Source organism: Strongylocentrotus purpuratus, unplaced genomic scaffold (genome assembly GCF_000002235.5).
Source record: "Strongylocentrotus purpuratus isolate Spur 01 unplaced genomic scaffold, Spur_5.0 spur5_scaffold_7, whole genome shotgun sequence".
Taxonomy (NCBI): domain Eukaryota; kingdom Metazoa; phylum Echinodermata; class Echinoidea; order Camarodonta; family Strongylocentrotidae; genus Strongylocentrotus; species Strongylocentrotus purpuratus.
This window is the reverse complement of record NW_022145613.1, coordinates 5,953,856-5,977,471: the sequence shown is the minus strand read 5'-3', so window position 1 is coordinate 5,977,471 and position 23,616 is coordinate 5,953,856. Positions and strand designations below refer to the sequence as shown.

The window sequence follows — 23,616 nt, the reverse complement described above, 5'->3', positions numbered from 1 at the left end:
TTTTAGCTTCCCTCTGATCTATTGGTACCATAGAGATATATACTTAATATCTCTATGATTGGTACTTATCGTTTTGTACCGAATTGCAAGTGTGGCAAACGTACAACCGTGCACACTGGCACTAATGGCAAACTAAAGGTTAAGGCCAGTGCAAAGTGATATAATTCTTGTTTTTCTAACCATTTTCACACGTTAAAATCCTTGTGGGAATATCGGAATACCTTGAAGATAATTACGAACAACTATCAACAATTTCATATTCCTATAGCTTCATTGGATTGGAATAACCGATATATATTGCTCAGTCTTTCTCTCCTTAAAAATTAAGATTCATGGAAAACGACACTTCCTTTGATCATGCGAAATACAGGTACTTGATAGCTATGAGTGTAAAATGATCAACTCCCTTCTCATTTTAGAGTATATCCTGAAAGATATTACATAAGTATGTGCACTATTACAGGCACCCATCATTTAAACACTTTGATTTCTTTATTTACTTCCTCAATATAATTCAACCTACTTCAGCCCGCCATTTCTGTCAAGAAAAAAAAGAAGAAAATATACATGGATGTCATAAGAAAAGTATATGTGATGTTCATAATTAATGTATGCAATATGATAAAGTGTAATTACCTTAACTATCCTCCTCAGATACTCCTGACGACGGTCTGCAGTGCTATGTTGTTACCAAATTAGATGTATTTCTCACTATACCATTGCTCTGCATAACCTGTTCTCATGCAGTGAAGCATATTTAAAAGCCTCAAAACGCAACAGGTGGTGGTGTGTTGATGTAGAATCATGACGTCATAATAGTCAGATGAATATTGATAGAGTAAATCAATATTTCTTCCCAACCCGAGGTTGAGATTTGTTAAGTAGGCTTTTGTAGGATCAACAGAGGATGTCTGAGTATGTATGTTCTGTATAATGTCTGTATGTAATGTGATGATGAACATACTTTTTACTATCAGATTTTCTTTTGGTCGAGTTGAATATTCACAAATTGAAGGGGTCATAGAAGAAAAAAAAGACAATAAAAATAAATCACCTTGCTCGGAAAAAAATGGTTTATGATTTGACAATCTTATTCCATCGATGTTGATATTATTGCTATTATAAAGTCGAGCAAAACATTCAAACACGTTCAGTGTACATTCAATGTACATAGTTTTATTATACTTTACCGTGTTGCAACCAATCGTAAAATCAAAATCGTATACATAATCATTTTCATGATTACATCATAGTTACATCAATCAATTTCACTTTCTTCTGATATATATCTTAGAAACAAGGGAAGACAGAACAATTGGATCAGAAATAAGAAACGATTCTTTCATTAAATATTAAGCGACGAAGTGAGAAGAAAGTTGTTTGTTCTGGAACAAAAGGAACAAACATAACCTTTGGTATAAGCTTATCTAAAATAAATACATACCATTAAATAAATATTGAATATCCTTGTAAAGAATGATTATACGAGTTATAGTAATATAACTTTTCACATTACATGAAGTTGAGACATCCAGTGCATGTGTCATGCTCAGTGGCACAGGGTAATCGACGCTGGACATGGTACGTCATGTAAGGCCAGTATCTTACTTGCCTCAATATCAGGAATAATGAGAGAAATTCATCACGAAGATGCTACTGATGCTACTAATTGATTTTCGACGAAAGACGACATGGAAGAGAATGAATTACATTGATGTCTTTCTTGTTCTTGGAGTGCGTGTAAATAAAATTAGCCAGATTATACTTCTTCTTTTTTCTTTCAAAATTTATATTTCATAATTGTCCTTGTATTTTTTCCTTTTCCATTTGTGTTATTATTCCTTCTAAACGACAGCCTGGTTCCTCATGCACGCTGATAAATTTGCCGTAATAGATCCACAAAATGATATCGAATAAAAAGAAACATTATTGTTGTTTGTTTGTTTCATTTATCTTATTTTGCGTCCTGAATTATAATTATATTCGGTTTTTGAAAAACACATAATGCATTTCATCTATATTCGAGACAAAAGTGAAAGTTCCTACTTAATCTTTTTACTTTATAACCAACAATGAGGATATATTTCGAGAAAGGCCACACATTGTTCAAAAGTAATATTTACCGTCACAGTAATAATGATAGTAACAATAAAAGTAATGGTAATATAAATGGTAATATGAATAGTAATCGTATCGGTAAGAGTAATGGTAATATAAATGGTAATATGAATAGGAATCGTATCGGTAAGGGTAATGGTAATATAAATGGTAATATGAATAGTAATAATATCGGTAAGAGTAATGATAATAGAAATGGTAATATGAATAGTAATAGTATCGGTAAGAGTAATGGTAATATAAATGGTAATATGAATAGTAATAGTATCGGTAAAAGTAATGATAATAGAAATGGTAATATGAATAGTAATCGTATCGGTAAGAGAAATGATAATAGAAATGGTAATATGAATAGTAATAGTATCGGTAAAAGTACTGGTACTGGTAAAGGTAGCCTATTATTAAGAATAATACATGTACAAATGAAAAAAGAGACTAAAACATTGCTATTTAGTATTCTAAAGGTTTAAACCTAACACTCTTCCCTGCATGTTCTTACTGCTCGCCTTAATGCGACTTTTAACATTGGATCATTATCATGCTTGTATGTCTCCAGCACACTCTCCCACTTGGGGTAGTCATACTTGTATTCGAGACCAAGCTAGACAGGTGCTAATAGCTAAAATTCCAGTGGCCAAAATACAAACGGTCATTTCCAACATAGCATAATCTGATAATGTCCAGAGAGAAAAGAAAGAAACGATGCTAAGTAAAAGTCCAAAGGATTGTCTATATCTTGCACACTGCTGGATAGTACAGTATTTTATTTCGGCATTACATTTCGCGGATAAACCAGCCAACTTCATTAGGTGATAGGACAGCAGCAAAGCAGTTTGTTGAAGCAGCGATGCCCCAAGGCTCAAACTCTGGAGCCGCGGAGTCATTCGGCAGGTAAGTATCCACAATGCGATCACCATTCTCCCCATACACCTCGAGGAAAGCCCTTTTGGTACCCTGGATGTCCTGATGAGATATCATCCACATGTAGCCTTCTTGGTCGCAGGATACTTTATCAGTCTCTCGGATAGGTATCTTCCGATACATACCGCCTTCATCGGAGCAGGCAATTAGGAATCCATCGTTCTGCACTATGACGATCTTTCCTCTCGTTGTCGATCTCATCCTCAACACCACGTTGAATTCGACGCAGTTGATGGGGATGACATCCATAGGTTCCCCTCCATCTGAAGAAAACCTCACGACCCTTGCGACCCCTGAGTACAGCAGCAATACATTGTCGTGGATATCTGTAGCGATAGATCTGCGAATTCGTCGTCTTCCCTCGTCACAAACTCGACCTGTTGGCTTTCACCTCCTTTCCCGTAGATCTTCACCGTGTTTCTTTTCGTCAAAGTGACGAACCGGCCATTGGACATTGCAGCCATGTCTCTGGCCGAGATTGAAGGGCCACGGATTCTGCCGCAACTACCGTCTGGACTCATGACCTCCATGTGGCCATCTCGATAACGAACCAAGATGCTGCCATTCGTGTAAGGTGTCATCAGCTTTATTCTGCCGCATACCTGGACACGTAGCGTGAGAAGAAGTCTTTGCGTTGGGCGTTGCAGAAGTGCCATTTCTTTATCTATAGAAGAAAGCGAGAGAAAGAGAGAGAGAGAGAGATATGTGAGTATTGAACGTCACGGTTGAATGCAGAAAGTCCATTTGTTGAATATAAAAGTATATAAATACATTTCCTCTCCGGAGTGTGATATTCGTAAAAAAGATGGATGTTTGTCCCGTTTTATATAACAAAAGGCCAATTAATATTTATTCTATCGACTTATGTATGCAATAGAGAACTGGTCTTTATCTGGTCAAAAAGTTTATTCCCTGAAACCCCTGAATCCACCCCCCCCCCAAAAAAAAAGAAGAAAAGAGCGATAAATTTGACGAGCGAACCTACGCGTAGGTACGCTGCATATAAACTGAAAATATTTATATTTCTCCTATACTCTTTCTCAATGTTCGTACGAATTAAATATTTCAAGTAGAACATATGCTAGTAAATCGTGTTATTTTTCGATTCGCCTTAATATTGTAGCAGTTGTGAAATAAGCTAAGGGTAGAAATAATCTTTAATACTAAACAATAAGGAATACGATAGCATTAAAAAGGGTGTAGATTTCTTTGTTTGAGGGGACGGATCGGTGAGGGGAGGGAGCTATTCTATCTCCTCTTGACTCTACCCACATATATATGGATTGATATGCTTTATAGTTCGCACATGCCTACACATTTCCCTAGTTCCTTTCAGAATTTGGTTGATAAAAATCATATATAATAGTTTATTGACCTTGGTCTTTTCTTTCTGGAACCTGCTCCCCAAGGACGCCTAGCTGGGGCACATCAAGAATATGTGCATTGCTTTCGAAGAACTTCAGAGACCCAACCATGGAACATTGACGCCTTGCATCCATATCAGAAGGAATTTGTTGGTCAATCCCACGAAGGAGGCGCTTTGCCCAATCCCTGTATTTAAGAACCACTTCCTTCGGGTCACTACTGTCCAAGAGTTCTTCAGCACATTCGATTTCATCAGAGACATTTGAAATTGCTTCCTCCACAGGCAGTAAGATGTTGTCTACGGCCTCGATGAGATCACTTCGATTGGATTCGACCCTTGTCATGAGATTCTCCTTCTTACGATTGATCATATCAGTAAGAAGTTTTAAGCAAGTACTGGAAGATATTTGAATTGCTTCCGAGATGTCGTCTAGTCGCTTATTCCCTTCCACTTTTTTCTTCGTATAGTCCATAAAGAATTCTTGATGAGACGCCATCCACATCGTTGCTTTACTCATCAATTTGACCATTCCATCCACCTTGGCTTTCGAAGCATCTTCCACATTTTTAATCAAAAACGTATGCTTGCCGTGGGTACAAAGAGCGCATTCACTGCAAATTAGTACAGCGCATTTCTCACAGAAGAATTTCTTTTCTGCACCGTGCTCCTTACAAAGTTCTTTTGTCGATTCAGAATCCTCATGGCGTTTTAGTTCTTCGATAATCTTGTTGGCCAGCAGATTTGGTCTCAGGGTTTTGGCTCTACATTTTGTTTCTTCACGGCATACCGGGCATCGGACATGATTTTCTATAAAGTCATCATCTGAGTCTGAGTCTGAGCCTACAGCTGTGTCTATGACGCCGTTAATGCAGCTCTCACAAAAGGTATGCAAGCATTTGAGGCATTTCGCATTTTCGAATCTACGGTAGCAGATCGCACATTCCAGGTGAGCCGATATGGCTCCTACAATACTCTCAGCCATGGTTATGTTTTGGCAAACGAAATTCCGGTTTCTAAAGTGTCACATGTATAGCTCTTATTGAATCTTGATAATCGTGAAACCAGTCATGTCTTGTTGGTAACTCCAAACACGACAAATAGTTGTCATACGTGTACAGTACTTCCAAAATTGTCACAGCTACTAGCCACACCTACTTTATACTATTGGCAATAATAGAGACGCGGGAATTCCCCACCGACATCACTGAACGTATATATACGTATTGTCAGAGTTCAGTGAACGATATCACATATTGGATGCGGCAACGCCCTCTACGTTTTATGCGAGTTATAGCAATGAGGGAATTCCAAGATTCATTTTCTTCTATTCTGTCTCGACACCTCATACATAACATAGAATTGACATGTCTTTTCAATAAAATTTTCCCTTCCTATTTACACCAGACCAAAGTACGTCGTTCGTACTGTCGAATCAGCCGAAACTGTAGTCCAGATCATTACCCAAACTAATATTAGGCACACTCCCGTTTGGAAAGATATTGCGAAACCCAATCGAATGATGTTAGAAGATGAACATGTGTTTCAACTTCCAAGTATAGACAAGAGCTAACCCTTGCATAGTAATTCACAGAGATTTTGATATAGAATGAAGATACAATACGATAGGGTAAGGAGTATTCTGAAATACATGAATAACCTAAATATTACATTCCACTGCCGAGAAGCTAGGATTGTTTGAGTATGGGGGAGGAGGAAGGGGAAGGGCGTGGATGGCGCTAAATACCTCTATATTTAAAACAAATCGATTGAGATTTATGTGTAGCTGTAAACTTGAGAACGACAACAACAATAACAAATTAATGTTTTAAAAAAACAATTGCTCCCATTCCAAAGAAAAAAAGACTAAGCGTCCTCCAAAATGTACCTTGGGATACATGAATGTGAAAAGTCTTTAAAAGGCTGAGGATAAGATCAGCTACGTAGATGTGAATGTTTAATCATGGTTGTCATCATGGTAGGGTTTGTGGTCAAATGCATAAAACAACGCCCCTATTACTTTAATTATAAAACGATCTATATCATGTATGTGGTGAAATGATTAAATCTATGATGAGACGTTTGCTATTATTAAAGGATGCATGCCTCCTAAATTTTGAGGCAGTTTATCCCCTCAATGATAATGTACACATAGTTGGGACACCACATGTCCCTTTCACGGATGTGAAGTACCTAATAACTATCTAATGAAAATTCGATACTTAAAAACCCAAGCAAAACGAACTAACAAACATAAATTCAATTCATTCAATTCATTTTAAATTAAAGGAACGGTTTGGTAGACAATATGTTTTGCAGTGATGAACTTAATTGAGCATGTATATGAAAAATAAAAAATAATATTTAAATTCAGATTACATTGTAAAAAGTTGTGATCTGTTCAGTAGACTTTTGTAGGATCAACAGAGGGCAGCTTAGTATGTGAGTATGTTATGTATAAGGTTTGTATTAACGTGAATATGAGAATAATTTTTACTATCAGCTTTTCTTTTGGTCGTGTTGAACATTCACAAATGGAAGGGGTCATCAAAAAATAAAGAAGACAATTATAAGGAAAATACCTTGCTCGGAAAAAACTGGTCTATGATTTGGCAAGCTCATTCCATCGACGCTTATATTATTGGTAATTAAATATAAAGAAGTCGAGCAAAACATTCAAACAAGTTCAGTGTACATTCAATGTACATTATTTTATTATATTTTACCGTGTTGCAACCAATCATAAAGTCATAATCATATACAAAAATAATGTTCATAATTACATCAAAGTTACAACATTCAATTTCACTTTCTTCTTATATAAACTTAGATAAGGAAAGACAGAACGATTGGATCAGGAGTAAAAAAAAAACGAGTCTTTCATTATAATTATTAAGCATCGAAGTGAGAAAAAAAATCGTTTGTTTTGGAATAAAAGAAATATACATAACCTTTGGCATAAGCTTATCTGAAAGAAATTCATACCATCAATATTGAATATCCTTGTAAAGAATGATTATACAAATTGACTTTTCACATTCCATGTACTTGAGACATTAGGTGCATGGGTCATGCTCGGTGGCACAGGGTAATCGATGCTGGACATGGTACCTAATGTAAGGCCAGTATCCCCGAATAGCAGGAATAATGAGAGAAATTCATCACGGAGATGCTGCTGATTAGACTGATTTTAACTCATTAAAGAAAATATGGAAGAGGATGCGTTACATCGAGGTCTTTCTTGGAGTGTTTGTAAACACAATTAGCTAGATTATGCTTCTTCTTTTTTCTTTCAAAATATAAATTTTATAATCGTCCTTGTCTTTCTCCATTAAAACAAAAGCCTGGATTCCTTATGTATGCTGATAAATTGGCCGTTATTGATCCACAAAATATATCGTATAAAAAGAAACATATTTTCGCTTGTTCGTTTTATTTAGGTTATTTTGCATCCTGAATAATAGTGATATTTGTTTTTTGGAAAACAATTTTGCCTATATACGATTCGAAAATGAAAGTTCCTACCCTAGCTTTTGTCTTCATAACGAACGTTTCAGATGTATATCAAGAAGGGCCACTAATTGTTCAAAAGTAATATTTACCGTTACAGCAATAATGATTGCTAACAGTAAAAGTAATAATAGTAGTAATAGGTATAGTAATAGTAACAGTAAAAGTAGCCTACTATATATTAGGTGTAATAGTATAAAAGAAGAAAGAGATTAAAACAATGCTATTTAGTATTCTAAAGGTGTAAACGTTATACTCTTCCCTGCATATCAGTACTGCTTGCCTTAGTGTGACTTTTTACATTAGATCATGATTATGCTTGTATGTTTCCAGCACATTCTTTCACTAGGGACAGTCATACTTTTAATTGAGACCAAGTTAGACAGGTGCGAATAGTTGAAATTCCAGTGGCCAAAATACAAATGGTTATTTCCTCCATAGCATAATCTGATAATTTCCAGGGAGAAAAAGAATACAAATAAGCTAAGTGAAAATCCACAGGATTATCTATAGTTACACTGCTGGATATTACAGTATTTTGTCATGGTATTACATTTCGCGGATGAACCAGCCAACTTCGTTAGGTGATAGGACAGCAGCAAAGCAGTTTGTTGATGCAGCAATACCCCAAGGCTCAAACTCTGGAGCCGCGGAGTCATTCGGCAGGTAAGTATCCACAATGCGATCACCATTCTCCCCATACACCTCGAGGAAAGCCCTTTTGGTACCCTGGATGTCCTGATGAGATATCATCCACATGTTGCCTTCTTGATCGCAGGATACTTTATCAGTCTCTCGGATAGGTATCTTCCGATACATACCGCCTTCATCGGAGCAGGCTATCAGGAATCCATCGTTCTGCACTATGACGATCTTTCCTCTCGTTGTCGATCTCATCCTCAACACCACGTTGAATTCGACGCAGTTGATGGGGATGACATCCATAGGTTCCCCTCCATCTGAAGAAAACCTCACGACCCTTGCGACTCCTGAGTACAGCAGCAAGACATTGTCGTGGATATCCGTAGCGATAGCATCTGCGGATTCGTCGTCGTCTTCCCTCGTCGCAAACTCGACCTGTTGGCTTTCACCTCCTTTCCCGTAGATCTTCACCGTGTTCCTTTTGGTCAAAGTGACGAACCGGCCATCGGACAGTGCAGCCATGTCTCTGGCCGAGATGTTGGTTGAACGGCCACGGATTCTGAAGCAACTACCGTCTGGACTCAGGACCTCCATGTGACCATCTCGATAACGAACCAAGATGCTGCCATTCGTGTAGGGTGTCATCAGCTTTATTCTGCCGCATACCTGGACACGTAGCGTGAGAAGAAGTCTTTGCGTTGGGCGTTGCAGAAGGGGCATTTCTGTATCTACAGAAGAGAGAGAGAGAGAAAGAGAGAGAGAGAGAGAGATGTATCAGTATTGAACGTCACGGTTGAATGCAGGAAATCGATTTATTGAATATAAAAGTATATATATATATTTCCTTTCCGGAGTATGGTATTCGTGAAAAAGATGTATGTTTTAACAAAAGGCCAATTAATATTTATTCATATCGACTTATGTAAGCGATTGAGATCTGGTCAAAATCTGGTCAAAAAATGTATTCCATGAAACCCCTGAATCCCCCCCCCCCCAAAAAAAAGAGAAGAGATGAGCGATAAATTTGACGAGCGAACCTACGCGTAGGTACGCTGCATATAAACTGAAAATAGTTATATTTCTCCTACACTCTTTCTCAATGTTCGTACGAATTATATATTTCAAGTAGAGCATTATGCTAGTGAATCGTGAAATGTGTTATTTTTCGATTCGCCTAAATATTGTAGCAGGTGTGAAATAAGCTAAGGGTAAAAATAATTTTTAACAAAAAAGGAATGCGATATGCATTAAAAAGGGTGTAGATAGCAACAAAAATCTTTTGGTGTCTGAGGGGACGGATCGGGGAAGGGGAGGGGAGGAGGGGGGGGGGGGCTATTCTATCTCCGCTTGACTCTACCCACAAATATATGGATTGATTTGCTTTATAGTTCGCACATGCCTACACATTTCCCTAGTCACTTTCAGGATTTGATTGATGAAAATGATATACTGACCTTGGTCTTTTCTTTCTGGAACCTGTCCCCAAAGGACGCCTAACTGGGGCACATCAAGAACAGGTGCCTTGCTTTCAAAGAACTTCAGAGACCCAACCCTGGTACACTGACGCCTTGCATCCATATCAGAAGGAATCTGTTGGTCAATCCCACGAAGGAGGCGCTTTGCCCAATCCCTGTATTGAAGAACCACTTCCTTCGGGTCACTACTGTCTAAGAGTTCTTCAGCACATTCGATTTCATCAGAGACCTCTGAAATTGCTTCCACCACAGGCCCCAAGATGTTATCTACGGCCTCGTTGAGATCACTTCGATTGGATTCGACCTTTGTCATGAGATTTTCCTTCTTACGATTGATCATATCAGTAAGAAGTTTTAAGCACTTACTGGAAGATGTTTGAATTGCTTCTGAGATGTCGTCTAGTCGCTTATTCCCTTCCACTTTTTTCTTCGTATAGTCCATAAAGAATTCTTGATGAGACGCCATCCACATCGTTGCTTTACTCATCAATTTGACCATTCCATCTACCTTTGCTTTCGAAGCATCTTCCACATTTTTAATCAAAAACGTATGCTTGCCGTGGGTGCAAAGAGCGCATTCACTGCAAATTAGTACACCACATTTCTCACAGAAGAATTTCTTTTCTGCACCGTGCTCCTTACAAAGTTCTTTTGTTGATTCAGAATCCTCATGGCGTTTAAGTTCTTCGATAAGCTTGTTGGCCAGCAGATTTGGTCTCAGGGTTTCGGCTTTACCTTGATCATAGTTTGTTTCTTCACGGCATACCGGGCATCGGACATGATTTTCTATAAAGTCATCATCTGAGTCTGAGTCTGAGCCTACAGCTGTGTCTATGACGCTGTTAATGCAGCTCTCACAAAAGGTATGCAAGCAATTGAGGCATTTCGCATTTTCGAATCTACGGTAGCAGATCGCACAATCCAGATGACCCGATATGGCTCCTACAATACTCTCGGCCATGGTTATATTTTGGCAAACGAAATTCTGGTCTGTAAAGTGTCACATGTATAGCTCTTGAATCTTAATATTCGTATTCAAACCAGTCATGTCTTGTTGGTAACTCCAAACACGACAAATAGTTGTTATGAGTGTACGGTACCTCCAAAATATCACAGCTACCAATCAGGCCTACTGTATACCTTGCTATTGGCAATACTAGAGACATGGGAATTCCCCCATCGACATCCATGATTGGATGCAGCAATGCGAGCTATAGCAATGAAGACATTTCCAGACTCATTGTCTTCTAAGACACCTCATGCACAACATAGAATAGACATGTCTCTTCCTACTTACACCGGGCTGAAGTCGTTCGTACTGTCAAATCAGCCGAAAATGTAGTTCAGATTCTTACCAAAAACAACATTAGGCACACTTCCGTTTTGAAGGATATTGCGAAACCCAATTGAATGAGGTTACAAGGTGACCATGTATTGCAAGTTCCAACTATATACAGACACTAGCTAACCCTTGCATAATATATTACAGAGACTTTGATTTAGAATGAGGATAAAATAGGATAGGACAAGGAGTATCCTGAAATACATGAATAACCTAAATATCGCATTCCGCTGCCGAGAAGCTAGGATTGTTTGTGTATGGGGGAGGGAGAGGAGGGAGCAGTTGGCGCTACTATATATTTAAAACAAATTGATTGGGATTGATGTGTAGCTGTAAACTAGAGAACAACAACAACAACAACAAATTAATGATTAAAAAAAAACATTGCTCCCGTTCCAAAGCAAAAAGACTAAGCGTCCTCCAAAATGCACCTTGGCAAACATGAAACAATGATGAATGTGATTAGTCTTCAAAGTGCTGAGGATAAGATAAGCTACGTAGATGTGAATGTTTAATCCTGTTTGTCATCATGGTAAGGTTTGTGGTCAAATGCATAAAACCACGCCCCTATTAATTTTATTAATAAACGATCTTTATCATGTATGTAATGAAATGATTAAATCTATGATAAGACGTTTACCATTAAGGATGCATGCCTTCTAAATTTGGGGTCAATGTATCCCCTCAATGATATAGGTGGGGCACATGTCATGTCCCTATCACAGTTGTGAAGTACTAATACGATCTATTGAAAATTCGATACTTTATCAGGGACCTGTATACCTGTGATAAACCCGAGCAAAACGAATTAACAAACATAAATTCAATTAAAGGAACGGTTTAATAGACGATATATTTTGAAACAATGAGCTAAATTGCACATGTATATACAAGCTTTAAAATATGATTAAAATTCAGATTACCGACACCGAGGTAGACATATAATATTTTGTTCAGTAGACCTATGAAGGATCGACAGAAGGCGTCTTAGTAGGCGTTATGTATAATGTCTGTATGTAATGTGATGGTGCGAATACATTTTGCCATCAACTTTTCTTTTCGTCGAGTTGAATATTCACAAATTAAAGGGGTCGTGGAAGAAAAAAAAAGACAATTAAAAGAAAAAAACCTTGCTCATAAAACTGGTCTATGATTTGACAAGCTTATTCCATCGATGTTGATATTATTGCTTGTTAAATATAAAGAAGTCGAGCAAAACATTCAAACAGGTTCAGTGTACATTCAACGTACATAGTTTTATTATATTTTACCGTGTTGCAACCAATCATAAAATCATAATAATGTTCATAATTACATCAAAGTTACAACAATCAATTTCACTTTCTTCTGATATAAGTCTTAGATACAAGGGAAAACAAAACAATAGGATTATGGGTAAGAAAACGATTGTTATGGTAAATTATTAAGCATCGAAGTGAGAATTCTCTCTTTTTTTTAAATGAGCAAAAGAAATAACCATAACCTTTGCTATAAGCTTATCTGAAAGAAAACATACCATTAATATTGAACATCCTTGTTAAGAATGATTATACAACTTATAGTAATATGACTTTTCACATTACATGAAGTTGAGACATTCAGTGCATGGGTCAGGCTCGGTGGCACAGGGTAATCGATGCTGGACATGGTACTTCATGTAAAGCCAGTATCCACTTGCCCGAATATCAGGAATAATGAGAACATTCATGACAAAGATGCTACTGAAGATTCTACTCATTAAAGATGACATGGAAGAGAATGAATTACATCAATGTCTTTCTTGGGGTGCTTGTTAACAAAATCAGCCTGATTACGCTTCACATTTTTTCTTTTAAAATATAAATTGCATAATTGTCCTTGTATTTTCTCATTTTCCATATTTGTTATATTCCTTTTCAACAACAGCCTGGTTCATCATGCACGCTGATAAAGTTGCCGTAATTGATCCACTAATATCGTATAAAAAGAAACATATTGTTGTTTGTTCTTTTTATTTAGGTTATTTTGCGTCCTGAATGATAGTGATATTCGGTTTTTGGAAGACAGATAATGCATTCTGCCTATATACGATCCCAAAATGAAAATTCCTACCCTAACTTTTGACTTCATAACCAACATTCCGGATTCATATCGAGAAAGGCCACAAATTATTAAAAAGTAATATTTACCGTTACAGCAATAATGGTAGTCATCGTAAAGGTATAGTAATACAAATAGTAATAGTAATTGTAATAGTAATAGTAATGGTAATGGTATAATTATGAGTATTAGTATAAAATAAGCCGAGATTGAAACATTGCTCTTTAGTATTCTAAAGGTTTAAACCTTTTACTCTTCCCTGCATGTTCTTACTGCTCGCCTTAATGCGACTTTTCATATAAGATCATAATTATGCTTGTATGTCTCCAGCACATTCTTTCTCTAGGGGAATTCATACTTCTAATTGAGACCAAGTTAGACAGGTGCTAATATCTGAAATTCCAGTGGCCAAAATACAAATGGTCTTTTCCACCATTTAATCATCTCATAATGTCCAGGGAGAATAAGAATAAAAATAAGCTGAGTAATCTAAGTTACACTGCTGGATATAACAGTATTTTATTATGGTATTACATTTGGCGGATGAACCAGCCAACTTCGTTAGGTGATAGGACAGCAGCAAAGCAGTTTGTTGATGCAGCAATGCCCCAAGGCTCAAACCCTGGAGCCGCGGAGTCATTCGGCAGGTAAGTATCCACAATGCGATCACCATTCTCCCCATACACCTCGAGGAAAGCCCTATTGGTTCCCTGGATGTCCTGATGAGATATCATCCACATGTTGCCTTCTTGGTCGCAGGATACTTTATCAGTCTCTGGGATAGGTATCCTACGATACAAACCGCCTTCATCGGAGCAGGCAATCAGGTATCCATCGTTCTGCACTATGACGATCTTTCCTCTCGTTGTCGATCTCATCCTCAAAACCAAGTTGAGTTCGACGCAGTTGATCGGGATGACATCAATAGGTTCCCCTCCATCTGAAGAAAACCTCACGACCCTTGCGACTCCTGAGTAGAGCAGCAAGACATTGTCGTGGACATCCGTAGCGATAGCATCTGCGAATCCGTCGTCCTCCCTCGGCACAAACTCGACCTGTTGGCTTTCACCTCCTTTTCCGTAGAGTTTCACCGTGTTTCTTTTCGTCAAAGTGACGAACCGGCCATCGGACAGTGCAGCCATGTCTCTGGCCGAGATGTTGGTTGAACGGCCACGGATTCTGCCGCAACTACCGTCTGGACTGAGGACCTCCATGTGGCCATCTCGATAACGAACCAAGATGCTGCCATTCGTGTAGGGTGTCATCATCTTTATTCTGCCGGATATCTGGACACGTACCATGAGAAGAAGTCTTTGCGTTGGGCGTTGCAGAAGGGGCATTTCTTTATCTACAGAAGAGAGAGAGAGAGAGAGCGAGATGTATCAATATTAAACGTTGAATGCAGAAAGTCCGATTTGTTGAGTATAAAATATATCATTTCACAGAAAAATAAAGAGATGAGCGAATAATTATTCGAGCGAACTTATGCGTAGGTAAGCTGCATAAAAACTGAAAATAGTTATATTTTGCCTAATCTCTCTCTCTCAATGTTCTTATAAATCATATATTTTACGAAAAACATATTCCAGTTCATCGTGAAATGTGCTAAACTTAGATTCGCCCAAATATTGTAGCATTTGTGAAATAATGTAATGGTAAAAAAAAAATGTTTTAAAAAAAACGGATTGGTAAAGTTACATTCAAAATGTGTCTTCAAGTAAAAATAAGGAATACGATAGGCATTCAAAGGGTGTAGAAAGCAGCAATCATTTCGTGTGTTCGAAGGGAGGTATTGGGGAAGGGGTGTTGGGCTGTTGGCTATTATATCTCCTCCTGACTCCAACTTCAAATGCATCCATTTATATAATTTGTATCTCACACCTGCCTTCACATTTCCTTAGTCACTTTTAGATTTTAGTTGAGTGAAAACTATATACAATCTATTGACCTTGGTCTTTTCTCTCTGGAACCTGCCCCCAAAGGACACCTAGCTGGGGCACATCAAGAACAGGCGCCTTGCTTTCGAAGAACTTCAGAGATCCAACCCTGGTACACTGACGCCTTGCATCCATATCAGAAGGAATCTGTTGGTCAATCCCACAAAGGAGGCGCTTTGCCCAATCCCTGTATTTAAGAACCACTTCCTTGGGTCACTACTGTCTAAGAGTTCTTCAGCACATTCGATTTCATCAGAGACCTTTGAAATTGCTTCCTCCACAGGCACCAAGATATTGTCTACGGCCTCGTTGAGATCACTTCGATTGGATTCGACCCTTGTCATGAGATTCTCCTTCCTACGATTGATCATATCAGTAAGAAGTTTTAAGCACGTACTGGAAGATGTTTGAATTGCTTCTGAGATGTCGTCTAGTCGCTTATTCCCTTCCACTTTTTTCTTCGTATAGTCCATAAAGAATTCTTGATGAGACGCCATCCACATCGTTGCTTTACTCATCAGTTTGACTATTCCATCCACCTTTGCTTTCGAAGCATCTTCCACATTTTTAATCAAAAATGTGTGCTTGCCGTGTACAAAGAGCGCATTCACTGCAAATTAGTACACCACATTTCTCACAGAAGAATTTCTTTTCTGCACCGTGCTCTTTACAAAGTTCTTTTGTTGATTCAGAATCCTCATGTCGTTTAAGTTCTTCGATAATCTTGTTGGCCAGCAGATTTGGTCTCAGGGATTTGGCTTCACCTTGCGCATAGCTTGATTTTTTTCGGCATATCGGGCATACTACACAATAGTATTCCCCTAAGTCTAGGTCATATTGTTCTTCTGAGACGCGGTTAATGCAGCTCTCACAAAAGGTATGTAAGCATTCGAGGCATTTCGCATTTTCGAATCTATGGTAGCAGATCGCACAATCCAGATGACCCGATATGGCTCCTACTATACTCTCAGCCATGATTATATTTTGGCAAACGAAATTTCAGTCTCTAAAGTGTCACATATAAAGCTCTTGCTTCTTGATATTCGTATTGAAACCAGTCATGTCTTGTTAGTAACTCCAAACACGACAAATAGTTGCTATAAGTGTACGGTACGGTACCTCCAAAATGTCACAGCTACCAATCAGGCCTACTGTATACCTTGCTATAGGCAATACTAGAGACGTGGGAATTCCCCCATCGATCCATGATTGGATGCAGCAATGCGAGCTATAGCAATGAGGGAATTCCCAGACTCTGTCTTTTATGACACCTCATGCACAACATAGAATAGACATGTCCTTTCCCACTTAACCGAGCCAAAGTCGTTTGTACTGTCAAATCAGTCGAAACTGTAGTTCAGATTCTTACCCGAAATAATATTAGGCACACTTCCGTTTTGAAGGATATTTCGAAACCCAATTAAATGAGCTTACAAGGTGAACATGTATTGCAAGTTCCAAGTACAGACAATAGCTAACCCTTGCATAATAATTTACAGAGACTTTGATTTAGAATGTGGATCAAATAGGATGGGGTAAGGAGTATTGTGAAATACATGAATAACCTAATTATCGCATTCCGCTGCCAAAAAGCGAGGATTATTTGTGTATGGGGGAGAGGGGGAGGGGAGGGAAGGACAGGACGTTGATGGCGCTACATACTTCTATATTAAACAAATTGATTGGGATGTATATGTAGCTTTAAACTTGAGAACGACAAAAACAACAACAAATCAATGTTAAAAAACCATTGCTCCCGTTCCAAAGAAAAAAGACCAAGCGTCCTCCAAAATGCACCTTGGCATACATGAATGTGAAAAGTCTTTAAAAGGCTGAGGATAAGATAAGCTCCGTAAATGTGAATGTTTAATCCTGTTTGTCATCATGGTAAAGTTTGTGGTCAAATGCATAAAACAACGCACCTATCACTTTAATTAATAAACGATCTATATCATATATGTAGTTAAATGATTAAATCTATGATGAGACGCTTGCCATTATTAAAGGATGCATGCCTCCTAAATTTTGGGGCAGTTTATCCCCTCAATGATAATGCACACATATTTGGGACACACTTCATGCCCTTATGCCGGTTGTGAAGTACGAATACGATCTAATGAAAACTCGATACTTTATCAGGGACCTGCATGTATACCTATGAAAAACCCAGGCAAAACGAATTAATCAACATAAATTAAATTCATTAAATTCATTCAATTCATTTTCAATTAAAGGAATATGTTTTGCAGTGATGAGCTTAATTGCGCATGTATCTGCAAAATAAAAAAATAATATTTAAATTCAGATTACCGACACCGAGGTTGAGATTTGCTCAGTAGACTTTTGTAGGATCGACAGAGGACAGCTTAGTATGTAAATATGTTATGTATAATGTTTGTATGTAATGTGATTATGAGAATACTTTTATTTTCAGCTTTTCGTTTGGTCGAGTTGATTATTTACAAATTGAAGGGGTCATAGCAAAATAAAGACAGTTAAAAGAAAAACTTTGCTCAGAAAATAGGGGGGTGTTTCACTAAGCCCTAAAATCGATCTAAAATCAATTTTAGTTGATGAAACATTACCCCCCCCCCCCTGGTCTATGATTTGACAAGCTTATTGGATTGATGCTGATATTATTGCTTGTTAAATACAAAGAAGTCGAGCAAAACATGAACAAAAGTTCATTGTACATTCAATGTACATAGTTTTATCATATTTTATCGTGTTACAACCAATTATAAATTCATAATCATATACAAAATATTTTTGCATAAATACATCATAGTTACATCAATCAATTTCACTTTCTTCTGATATATATCTTATAAACAAGGGAAGACAGAACAATTGGATCAGAAATAAGAAACGATTCTTTCATTAAATATTAAGCGACGAAGTGAGAAGAAAATTGTTTGTTCTGGAACAAAAGGAACAAACATAACCTTTAGTATAAGCTTATCTAAAATAAATACATACCATTAATATTGAATATCCTTGAAAAGAATGATTATACGAGTTATAGTAATATAACTTTTCACATTACATGAAGTTGAGACATTCTGTGCATGGGTCATGCTCAGTGGCACAGGGTTAATGCATGCTAGACATGGTAATTCATGTAAAGCCAGTATCCACTTGCCTGAATATCAGGAATAATGAGAGAAATTCTTCACAAAGATGCTACTGATGCTATACTAACTGATTTTAACTCATCAAAGACGATATGTAAGAGAATGAATTACATTGATGTCTTTCTTGGGGTGTTTGTTAACAAAATCAACCAGATACGCTTTTTATTTTTTCTTTCAAAATATCAATTGTATAGTTGTCCTTGTATTTTTTTCATTTTCCATTTTTGTTATTATTCCTTCTCAACGACAGCCTGGTTCCTCATACACGCTGATAAATCTGCCGTAATAGATCCACAAAATGATATCGAATAAAAAGAAACATATTGTTGTTTTTTGTTTCATTTATCTTATTTTGCGTCCTGAATTATAATTATATTCGGTTTTTGGAAAACACATAATGCATTTCGTCTATATTCGAGACAAAAGTGAAAGTTCCTACTTAAGCTTTTTACTTTATTACCAACAATGAGGATATATTTCGAGAAAGGCCACACATTGTTCAAAAGTAATATTTACCGTTACAGTAATAATGATAGTAACAATAAAAGTAATGATAATAGAAATGGCAATATGAATAGTAATAATATCGGTAAAAGTAATGATAATATAAATGGTAATATAAATAGTAACAGTATCGGTAAAAGTAATGATAATAAAAATGGTAATATGAATAGTAACAGTATCGGTAAAAGTAATGATAATATAAATGGTAATATAAATAGTAATAGTATCGGTAAAAGTAATAATAGAAATGGTAATATAAATAGTAATAGTATCAGCGAAAGTAATAGTACTGGTAAAGGTAGCCTATTATTTAGAATAATACATGTACAAATGAAAAAAGAGACTGAAACATTGATATTTAGTATTCTAAAGGTTAAAACCTTATACTCTTCCCTGCATGTTTTTACTGCTCGCCTTAATGCGACTTTTAACATTGGATCATTATTATGCTTGTATGTCTCCAGCACACTCTCCCACTTGGGGTACTTATACTTGTATTTGAGACCTAGCTAGTCAGGTGCTAATAGCTGAAATTCCAGTGGCCAAAATACAAACGGTTATTTCCAACGTAGCATAATCTGACAATGTTACAGTATTTTGTTGTGGTTTTGTATTTCGCGGATGAACCAGCCAACTTCATTAGGTGATAGGACAGCAGCAAAGCAGTTTGTTGATGCAGCAATGCCCCAAGGCTCAAACCCTGGAGCCGCCGAGTCATTCGGCAGGTAAGTATCCCCAATGCGATCACCATTTTCCCCATACACCTCGGGGAAAGCCCTTTTGGTACCCTGGATGTCCTGATGAGATATCATCCACATGTTGCCTTCTTGGTCGCAGGATACTTTATCAGTCTCTCGGATAGGTAACCTCCGATACATAACGCCTTCATCGGAGCTGGCAATCAGGAATCCATCGTTCTGCACTATGACGATCTTTCCTCTCGTTGTCGATCTCATCCTCAACACCACGTTGAATTTGACGCAGTTGATCGGGATGACATCAATAGGTTCCCCTCCATCTGAAGAAAACCTTACGACTCTTGCGACTCCTGAGTACAGCAGCAAGACATTGTCGTGGACATCCGTAGCGATAGCATCTGCGAATTCGTCGTCTTCCCTAGTCACGAACTCAACCTGTTGGCTTTCACCTCCTTTCCCGTAGATCTTCACCGTGTTTCTTTTCGTCAAAGTGACGAACCGGCCATCGGATAGTGCAGCCATGTCTCTGGCCGAGATTGAAGGGCCACGGATTCTGCCGCAACTGCCGTCTGGACTCAGGACCTCCATGTGGCCATCTCGATAACGAACCAAGATGCTGCCATTCGTGTAGGGTGTCATCATCTTTATTCTGCCGGATATCTGGACACGTACCATGAGAAGAAGTCTTTGCGTTGGGCGTTGCAGAAGTGGCATTTCTTTATCTACAGACGAGAGAGAGAGAGAGATGTATCAGTATTGAACGTTGAATGCAGAAAGTCCGATATGTTGAGTATAAAAGTATATTATATACACTGTCGCTCTTATAGTTGGAATATTTTGTTTACCCCAATTTATGGAATTGTTTTGACAATGATTTATTCCTAATAGATCTAGATAATAGTATGCATTCTCAGATTTTATTGAATAATAATTTGATAGTGTTTGTTTTGCGTGACTGCTAAAGCATGTGTATGCTACTATGCTTATCAACTAGGGGACCTACGCCCTTAAGTCATAACTGACAGTAATGAGGATTAAATCCACAAAAGGGCACTAATATACCACATCGACACGGTTTTTTATCCTGGGGTCTCACAGTTACGAGGCCATTGCTTTGCCACTGAACCATGACTGTACGCAAGCGGGGGCTAGGCTAGGGGGCAGTTCCCACAAATAAAAAACAAACAAAGAAAATGCAATAAATTTTCAATAATTCATTGACTCCCCCCCCCCCCCCTGTCTCCAACAGAAAAAAAATCCTCTGTACGGCCATGCATTATGGCTCAAGGCATGGGCACACAGAAGATTTTTTTGTGGGTGTAGATACATGTAGCAACAGACGTTTAAAATGATATACAATTTATGTACCTTGGTCTTTTCTTTCTGGAACCTGCCCCCAAAGGACGCCTAGCTGGGGCACATCAAGGACAGGCGCCTTGCTTTCGAGGAACTTCAGAGACCCGACCCTGGTACACTGACGCCTTGCATCCATATCAGAAGGAATCTGTTGGTCGATCCCACGAAGGAGGCGCTTTGCCCAATCCCTGTATTGAAGAACCACTTCCTTTGGGTCACTACTGTCCAAGAGTTCTTCAGCACATCCGATTTCATCAGAGACCTCTGAAATTGCTTCCTCCACAGGCACCAAGATGTTGTCTACGGCCTCGTTGAGATCACTTCGACTGGATTCGACCCTTGTCATGAGATTATCCTTATTACGATTGATCATATCAGTAAGAAGTTTTAAGCACGTACTGGAAGATGTTTGAATTGCTTCTGAGATGTCGTCTAGTCGCTTATTCCCTTCCACTTTTTTCTTTGTATAGTCCATAAAGAATTCTTCATGAGACGCCATCCACATCGTTGCTTTACTCATCAATTTTACTATTCCATCTACCTTTGCTTTCGAAGCATCTTCCACATTTTTAATCAAAAATGTATGTTTGCCGTGAGTACAAAGAGCACATTCACTGCAAATTAGTACACCACATTTCTCACAGAAGAATTTCTTTTCTGCACCGTGCTCCTTACAAAGTTCTTTTGTTGATTCAGAATCCTCATGTCGTTTCAGTTCTTCGATAATCTTGTTGGCCAGCAGATTTGGTCTCAGGGTTTCGGCTTTATCTTGATCATAGCTTGATTTTTTGCGGCATATCGGGCATACTACACAATAGAAAAATTCCAAGTCTAGGTCACCATGTTCTTCTGAGACGCGTTTACTGATGCAGCTCTCACAAAAGGTATGTAAGCATTCGAGGCATTTCGCATTTTCGAATCTATGGTAGCAGATCGCACAATCCAGATGACCCGATATGGCTTCTACAATACTCTCAGCCATTATTATATTTTGGCAAACGAAATTCCGGTCTCTGAAGTGTCACCTGTATAGCTCTTGCTTCTTGATATTCGTTATTGAAACCAGTCATATCTTGTTGGTAACTCCAAACACGACAAATAGTTGCTATAAGTGTACAGTACGGTACCTCCAAAATGTCACACCTACCAATTAGGCCTACTGTATACCTGGCTATTGACAAAAAAAGAGACGTGGGAATTCCCCATCCATAATGCGTAATGTCAGAGTTCAATGTTCGACATCCACCATTGCAGTGCCATATACGGCACTGCACCATTGTAGTGTCCCTTTATAAAGGGACACTACACCATTGGATGCGGCAACTCCCTCTACGTTTGATGTGAGTTATAGCAATGAGGGGATTCCCCGACTCGTTTTCTTCTATTCTGTCTCGTCACCTCATGCATAACAAATAATTGACACGCCTTTCCAATATAATTTTCCCTTCCCACTTACACACGGCCAAAGTCGTTCGTACTGTCAAATCAGCCGAAACTGTAGTTTAGATTCTTACCCAAATTGATATTAGGCACCTCGTCCGTGTTGAAACAATCCTAGCTTCTTGGCAGCGGAATGCAATATTTAGGTTATTCATGTATTTCAGAATGCTCCTTACCCTATCCTATTTTATCCACATTCGAAATCAAATATCAGCCAGATTACGCTTCTTATTTTCTCTTTCAAAATATAAATTGTATAATTGTCCTTGTATTTTTTCATTTTCCATTTTTGTTATTATTCCTTCTCAAAGACAGCCTGGTTCCTCATGCACGCTGATAAATTTGCCGTAATAGATCCACAAAATGATATCGAAAAAAAGCTTGTTTCATTTATTTTATTTTGCGTCCTGAATTATAATTATATTCGGTTTTTGGAAAACACATAATGCATTTCGTCTATATTCGAGACAAAAGTGAAAGTTCCTACTTAAGCTTTTTACTTTATAACCAACAACGAGGATATATTCCGAGAAAGGCCACACATTTTTCAAAAGTAATATTTACCGTTACAGTAATAATGATAGTAACAATATAAGTAATGGTAATAGAAATGGTAATATGAATAGTAATAGCATCGGTAAAAATAATGATAATAGAAATGGTAATATGAATAATATAGGATTTCCCGGCCAAATTCGCGTGTTTGTCATTCGAATTCATTTACTTTGCAAGAAAAAAACGACTTGCATCTACGGACCTGATGGTCTCAATATATTTGTAAATGTTTATGTAAGGAAGTTGTTTGTCTTATGTTTCATCATAAATTTATCATAATTTCAACATAATTTCATTATGGAAGAAGGTTACAATACTGTGACTGGGGTAGGGACTGGAGTCAACAATTTGAACATGATTCATTATTTAGCCAAGTCTTTAGCCATCGATCTGCTGGCGGGCAAGTAAACTATGAAACTCTTTAAGAAAAACAGAGGGGTGTGCTGGGCATTAGAGACGATGTGAATTACTTTTGTAAAATTTCAAGTCTGTAGTAAAAAGGGGCGATTGAGGGTACCCCCACCTTTCCGGGGTATATGAAC

The 23,616-nt window shown here is 37.9% G+C and overlaps 2 protein-coding genes across 2 annotated transcripts; both read right to left on the bottom strand.

Annotated features, from left to right (window-relative positions):
• Window positions 1-2,428: 2,428 nt before the first annotated feature.
• On the bottom strand, window positions 2,429-5,593 carry LOC105442796 (tripartite motif containing 13-like). The gene is made up of 2 exons (XM_011675360.2): window positions 4,415-5,593; window positions 2,429-3,703 (listed from the first exon to the last, which is right to left on the bottom strand). The coding sequence occupies exons 1-2, from the start codon at window positions 5,385-5,387 to the stop codon at window positions 3,315-3,317; spliced, it is 1,362 nt and encodes a 453-aa protein (XP_011673662.1). The 5' UTR covers window positions 5,388-5,593; the 3' UTR covers window positions 2,429-3,314.
• Window positions 5,594-7,299: 1,706 nt separating this feature from the next.
• Window positions 7,300-11,319, bottom strand: LOC115918178. Its single transcript, XM_030973722.1, has 2 exons — window positions 10,009-11,319; window positions 7,300-9,282 (listed from the first exon to the last, which is right to left on the bottom strand). The coding sequence occupies exons 1-2, from the start codon at window positions 10,988-10,990 to the stop codon at window positions 8,462-8,464; spliced, it is 1,803 nt and encodes a 600-aa protein (XP_030829582.1). The 5' UTR covers window positions 10,991-11,319; the 3' UTR covers window positions 7,300-8,461.
• Window positions 11,320-23,616: the final 12,297 nt, after the last annotated feature.

Coding starts and splice junctions, on each gene's coding strand:
- LOC115918178 (XM_030973722.1), bottom strand. CDS start 10,990: ATGGCCGAGAGTATTGTAGGAGCCATATCGGGTCATCTGGATTGTGCG. Junction 9,283..10,008: donor TCCAGAAAGAAAAGACCAAG/GTCAGTATATCA, acceptor TCTCTTCTGTAG/ATACAGAAATGCCCCTTCTG.
- LOC105442796 (XM_011675360.2), bottom strand. CDS start 5,387: ATGGCTGAGAGTATTGTAGGAGCCATATCGGCTCACCTGGAATGTGCG. Junction 3,704..4,414: donor TCCAGAAAGAAAAGACCAAG/GTCAATAAACTA, acceptor TTTCTTCTATAG/ATAAAGAAATGGCACTTCTG.